Source organism: Papilio machaon, chromosome Z (assembly GCF_912999745.1).
Source record: "Papilio machaon chromosome Z, ilPapMach1.1, whole genome shotgun sequence".
NCBI classification, from domain to species: Eukaryota; Metazoa; Arthropoda; class Insecta; order Lepidoptera; family Papilionidae; genus Papilio; species Papilio machaon.
In genome coordinates, this window is record NC_060016.1 from 6186593 (window position 1) to 6193848 (window position 7256).

At 32.8% G+C, this 7256-nt stretch overlaps 1 protein-coding gene across 2 annotated transcripts in view; it reads right to left on the reverse strand.

Annotated features, from left to right (window-relative positions):
* LOC106717185 (inhibitory POU protein) overlaps positions 1 to 6864 on the reverse strand; it is a 31576-nt gene extending 24712 nt beyond the window's left edge. The window contains exon 1 of one of the 2 annotated variants that reach the window (XM_014510918.2): positions 6742 to 6864. In XM_014510918.2, coding sequence (XP_014366404.1) covers positions 6742 to 6864 — 123 coding nt within the window. The remainder of the gene's footprint in view (positions 1 to 6741) is intronic. The other variant, XM_014510919.2, reaches the window with a different exon arrangement.
* Between the last annotated feature and the right edge of the window lie 392 nt (positions 6865 to 7256).

Below are 7256 nucleotides of genomic sequence, written 5' to 3' on the forward strand. Positions count from 1 at the left end.
GACATATTTGATTTTGGTCCACTGCATACTGACCGGCTCGGAGCCTTCCAACTGTCATATAGAATTTTAAAGCTGTCTTAAGATAAAAGAATTGTACAAAACTGAACACCAACTACCTACTAACGTACAAAATGGAATTTAAAGGAAAGAAGATATCTGATGCTAGATCTATGATCTAGCATCAGATATCTTCTTTCGATTCTTCGATTCGATTCTTTCTTTCGAAGATATCTGATGCTAGATCTATGATCTAGCATCAGATATCTTCTTTCTATCTAGATAGAAGATATATGATCTACAATGTAACGTAAATATGTACTTTTAAATATGTTTTTATGTAAAAAAAAGTGCTGCTATATAAAACACTTTTTTGTTATTCTAGAGCTACTTCCTCTCGATATTTAAGATTTTTGATAAGTTCACTTTTCACAATTTAGTCTTTAAACGGTTTTATTTAACATGCTCTGTCTGTTTGCGAAAATTATACTTACTTTGATAAATTGAAATGAAATTTGATAGACATCTTTAGTTCTGATGACAATACAATATTATATGAAAAACACCGTTTTGTGTTTATTTTATTGACATAATTCCCTTATAGATATTTAAAACAAATAAAACATTTTGATCTGTATTTTATATATATAAAAGAAAGTCGTGTTAGTTACACTATTTACAACTCAAGATCGGTCTAACTGATTAAGCTGAAAACTGATGGGGAGGTTGCTTAGAACTAGGAGACGGACATAGGAACTTTTTTATCTTGTGTGCATTATTTTTATTCCGCGCGGACGGAGTCTCGGGTACAAGCTAGTATGAAATAAAAAGCTAAATAACTGTGAAAATCTTTAAAGTCGTACCGTACTTTCAAGTGAAAGCATTGGTCGGTCTCTAATCGGGGATGAAATCACTGGAACCCAATTTTATTGACTTCATTTTTCAATTGATGTCATATTATATTTTAAAAGGACGATTTACAGATATGTATTTGCGTGATTTTGCTCTTTTACGTGTACCTATTGTAGAAGTTTAATCGCCAAAACGACTGGATAACTTTATGTAAGACTAGCTGTAGCCCGCGACTCCGTCCGCGCGTTATTAAAAAAACAAAATTGCCTATGTGTTCTTGCAGTCTATAACCTATGTCTATGCCAAATTGCATTGAGATCCGTTGAGCCGTTCTGGATATACCTTCAAATAAACATCCATCCACCCATCCATCCAAACATTCGCATTTATAACATTATAGTAATATTTTTATAAATATTATAATAGTATATTAAGTAAATATTTTTGATTACCGAAATACAGGTTCAATTACGTTAGGAGACAAAAGTGTAATAAAATTTGTATGAAAAGATTGTTGAATAATACTAGTACACGTTTCTATAATAATTAATATTTAACTTCTTTAAAATTAATTGTATAAAAATACAAATATTTAAAATTAAATATTTCAATTATTTCAGTTCAAATGAACAAATGCAAAAATTTTGCAGACTAGCTATCGTCCGCGAATCCGTTCGCGCAGTATTATAAAGAAAAACGTATTTATCGGGGCCAAATTTCATCAAGATCCGTTGAGCCGTTCCAAAATACTTTCAAAAAAACATCCACCCATTCAAACATTCGCATTTATTATATTAATAAGATTTATTTAACAGTTGGTCTTTGTGCGATAATATTAAACTCTTTAACTTAAATATTATAAATAAATGAAACCTTTACCGAGTTTCAAAATTTTTGATTTTATTTTAAAGTCTTCTTAGTAAATTTTAAAATGAAAAATCATGAAAGTGCATTCTCTAATCCCGTCTCCGGAGACGACGACGATTCTCGGATATACAACATAAATAAAGTAAGGACTTGTCTGGTTATTGTCGAGCTCTTGAAAATGAAGTTCGGTTGAAAAACATATTTATTTGATTTAATAGCTCCGTTCTTCAAGTAGTAGTAGTAGACCTTTTGAATATTTTTTTTAAAATAACCACTGCCAATAATCCTTTCTTATCTCTTTGGAGAATATAACTTAATGGTTTCCTAATCTAAGCCGCTAAGGCTGGAAAGCCGTCGGAAATTAAATATTTTATTACTAAAAAAAGTTTTAAGAAAAATACGTCAGTATTTGATGTGGCAATAATTAAATAAAACATTTTGATATTTGTACGCCGGCATTCCATTTGGAAGCTATCGAAGGCCGTCCCTTTCTTGTTTACATACTATCAAAGGTTTCAATAGATGCATTTTCCTTTTTATTATTATTATCATTCCTCCTTTTATGAAGGTAGACGTTACTATATAAGTCGAATAACAATTGTCGGTGGCCGCTCACCCTCCGGTGTGTTTTGTTTGCAGTCGGCCATGGGAGGGCTCGCCGTCCTTGCTTTTCGCAAGATACGCCGTATAAGGCTCTCTCGCCACGCGGAGCTTCGCGCCTCCATGAATAAAATAAGATAGCACCGGCTGACTCTACCTGTCTCACTCCCCGCTGGCAATTACAAAATGCGCCAAAACGAGAAGGTCGTATCGAGAAATGCAATAAAACTGAGCGCCTACACGGGAGATTTGTGCTATATAGAAGGTTATAGCTCGGTTGGCGAGTTAGGTAGATATGTTGTTTTATTTGCTTAGCGGATGATTCGCACGTGTTAATTTCTCTTTAATTCTGGGTAATGATATTGCTTATTTCATTTATGTTGAAAAAAATCAGACGGTTACGTTCGTATTTTCTTTGTCCATTTTTTAATATTTATGAACCAAAAAGGTGTAAGGCATTATTTTAATGGACATATGAAAAATTTTTATCGAGCTAATGTTGTTAACTATTTATACTATAATAATATTAAATTGCACTATTTACAATACTATATAAATGGAAAAAAGGTTGTGTATAAAGAATTAATTATATATTAGCAATTTTTAGTAGAAATTATGTTTTTCCATAAAAAGCTCCCCTGGAAAGATATTTTTAAATAAAAGACTTATTACACATTGTATCTGTTTTTATCTAAAAATCTGAAATCGGATATTCATCGCAGCAATGATAGTTTCGGAACCGACAGATATCAGTCAAAAATATATTTCTGCATTGAATCTATTTTATGATTTAGAACCATACCTCCGCGGATTCAGTGTCAAAATTAACTGACTGAGCTATTTTTACTGCTGACATTTTAATATTATATATTCATTCAGGTTATCTATATCTATCTATATATATAAAAGTAAGTCGTGTTAGTTACACTATTTATAACTCAAGAACGGCTGAATCGATTTGACTGAAAATTGATGGGGAGGTAGCTTAGAACCAGGAAACGGACATAGGATAATTTTTACCCCGTTTTCTATTTTTTATTCCGCGCGGACGGAGTCGCTATTGACAACGTCAAGTGGTTGTCATACATTTTTAGTGGTGAATAGAAACTGCTATTCGTCTGAGGTTCGTTTCCTTTGAAAGTCTAAATTAAATAAACATAGGCAAGTCAAATTCGATACAAGGCTCATATTAATATTTGACTTTTATTAGATACTAGCTTTTACCCGCGACTCCGTCCGCGCGGAATTATAAAATGCACACAAGATAAAAAAGTTCCTATATCCGTCTCCTAGTTCTAAGCTACCTCCCCATCAATTCTCAGGTAAATCAGTTAGACCGATCTTGAGTTATAAAAAGTGTAACTAACACGACTTTCTTTTATATATATAGACTAGCTTTTACTCGCGACTCCGTCCGCGCGGAATAAAAAAAAGAAAACGGGGTAAAAATTATCCTATGTCCGTTTCCTGGTTCTAAGCTACCTGCCCACCAATTTTCAGTCAAATCGATTCAGCCGTTCTTGAGTTATAAATAGTGTAACTAACACGACTTTCTTCTACATACATAGATTTTGTAAAAATGTGAGTGAAAAAGTGTATTACCATAAATATATTGTAATTTTTATATTTTGGAGTAAATTGTAGTTTGTTTGTGGTTCAGTGTTTGGTATTAAATCCGGTATAATGTCGAACGTCAACTGCCTTTGGCCGTTCGACGGCTGCGTGAAGCTGTCGCTGTTAACGTGAAGCATAATAATGTATTAGTATAGTATTATTTCATATATCGTAATAAACCTAATAATTCTATCATTAGACTGTAATTTACACAACCATTTCGACTAATTAGTTTTTAAATTCGATCAGATAAAATTGCAAAACCTGAACAGCTAGAACGCATTAGTTTATAAGCTAAATCAAGCCAAAGGCAGCGAACAATAAATAAATCGTAGATACAAACTGGGCAAAGTCCGTTCCGTTTAAATGAACGCTAATGTATACTTTGAATCGATACAGCCCGGGTTGTATCCAGTGGGACAATATCACATGTTTCACTATACCTACAACCTAAATATCTGTATTTAGATCCAATCATTCACTCAAATATTAAACAACACCGTGTTATTTATAACTTTAACCTATTATTTGCAACGATAAATTTAACTATTAACATTTTCTTAATCTTGAAATGTAACAACTTTCATTACGTTTCGTGACTATTTTATTGAAGATGACCTTTTATTATTTTAAAAATTAATCGTTAACATCAAACGTAGTCGTTGACTATATATTTAATGTTTTAGAGATTTAACTATTTTAAAAAATAAATTATTTTGCGTATTTGATTACAGCATTATAACTCTGTTTGACTGAATATAATTTTTACTAAAAGCTTTTACAATAGACCCATTATAGTAAAAAAATGTATATGAAATTGAGCGTCGTGTTTAGAACTTATAAAATGTCAGTATAACTCTCATTTTATGAAACAATAATTTTGTTACTTATTTAATGCTAAATGGTGCTTTTACCCATTTTTTATGAAGTGGATTATGAAAAAGAACATATAAAAATGACATAGCGAAAAGCATAATAATAATGATGCGAGTTTGGTCCGTAAAAACGCGCATATTTTTTTAGCAATAAAGGAATTATTAGTATCAATTCGAACCGTGTAAAGAACTATCCGTTAGCGATTCCGTTGACAATTTGTCTTATATAAACGCTATTTTATTTACACTGGCAAAAGGACGGTATAAAACACAATGTATTCTTAGTTTTTCTATTGTTATTTTTAGTTTTTTTTTTTTTTTTGTAGAAAGTATTTCGATTTATACAGTGGATCTACGATAATAGTAAAAGAATAAAATAAAAACTTCGCGCCCACACAATACTCTAGCGTTACACTCTCCAAATATTTCCCTTAAGGGACGGTCGTCAATCCTAATGTTAAACAAAAGATTGTAAAATATCCGTGACCGTAAACAATATTGAATCCAAAATCCAAAAGTAGTTCAATCTTATGTAATATCAAAGAGATACACCGGTAAATCTCGAATGTTTATCAGAACTTTTACGGCATATTATTCTATAACATTATTATAACCGTTAATCATACCTACATATTTTTACCCTAAACTAATAAAAATTTTAAATTGTGTTCTGTTTATTTCGACAGACTACATGTGTGTTATCGTATTTCAAAATTAATCTATAAAACGTGCTGAAACTAAAATTTAAGTATTAAAATGTGCTTGGTGAAACCTGAAAGAAAATTTATCAATTTAAAAATAGATGCATAGTTTTTAGAATTAAGAAATAATGCGAATATTATTAAAGCAAATACTGATTTTAACACTTAGAAATAACAGTAAATTATTGTATAATGTTACAATATTTTTTTTAATGTAAACATTATGCTTTTATTTCCTCGTTGCTTATGTAAAGTTTGAATATTTTTTAAAGATATTTTTTAATAACGAATACAATTAATATTACTATAAGTGAAAAAACATTACGATATTGTAACTAATGTAAAATACCTTTGAAATTTGATTGCTTTAATGTTATTTCAATATTTGTAAATGTAAAGATTTATATATTTCTCCTTACATGCAATAATCGATATAAATTAATAGAATAAAGAATGCGAATTAGTTATGTGTATTTAATTTGTTAAAATTAATAAAGACATTACTTATACGAGTATAACAGTAGTGCTACGCCGCTACGCCGTAGCCGTCGGCGTCATCCATTTGATCGCTGAACTTTCATCCCTTGCTATGTTTAACTATTTCTTTTACTCTATAATGTACGTTTTAACGTATTTTAATTTTATTTTACGTCAAACCACAAGTCTCATAAGAGTTTTGTTAATATTGAGTTAATATTGACGATATTAATATCGCATAAAATTAAAAAAGTTAAAAAAGTTTTTTTTTTCTTCATTAAAAATTAAATCATTTTTTTAATTACCTAAATTATTTAAAAATTTGCTAATACTGGGCGAGGGAACCGTCGGGTTCATCACAGACTTATCTGTCGCCAAAAGTAGACTTCATTGAATAACAAAATGTCTGATTGAAACGTTACCTATTTTTTATATAAATTAGTAAAATTTTATTTGTACTCTTTTGAATCTAAAAACTATGCATCATATAATACTTAATTCGCTGAAACAACAACAACACCCCCCCATGGAGCTCCATGTCACTCGCAAAGCTTATGCCAGCGGAAAATCAAATACAAATCGCAGAGCCATCAAATAAAATAAATATTTATTAAACAAAATGTTCTTGCCGCTCCTGAAAAGTAAAAGTCATTAATAACCTATAGCCTGTAAACAAAGCTTTGTTTTGATCACGTGGTACATCACGAGAGAATATCTGCACGATGTAGATGAGCGTTAGGTTAGTCAATGGTACTCACTGATGGGTTGGGGACGCAGCGGCGGGGGTCGCTGGTGCGGTACGTGGGACTGTACCGGCCCGGGAAGCAACCCGGCGGTGCCATCAGGCCACCGCCGGACTTCATCTTGTCCGGGGAGTACATCGCACATGACCCCCAAGGGTCGTCCTCCAACTTCAACACCTTGGAGGGTGAGTGATACTGGCGGTCGAAAATCTTGGCGACTTTATCGTACTTTGGGGTTGAAAAGGCGACGCGTCGCCGCGACCGCTACGTGCGCCGGGTGATGACCGACTGAGCCGGGAGGCTCGTGACGTCACCGGCCACGCCCTCGCCCCTCCAGAAAGCCCTCCTCCGACAACCCCGCGTCCCTCACACGCATGTTTACGTCGCCGCCGACGGCTTCACGATTAAGTGAATTATTTAATTGGTCCATTCACTTCTCGTGTCTGTTACCTTTTCACGCTTCTAACTCCGAAAACCTGATGGATGAGACGTGACGTGTTCCGCACAATCCCTAATTATGCCCTAATCGA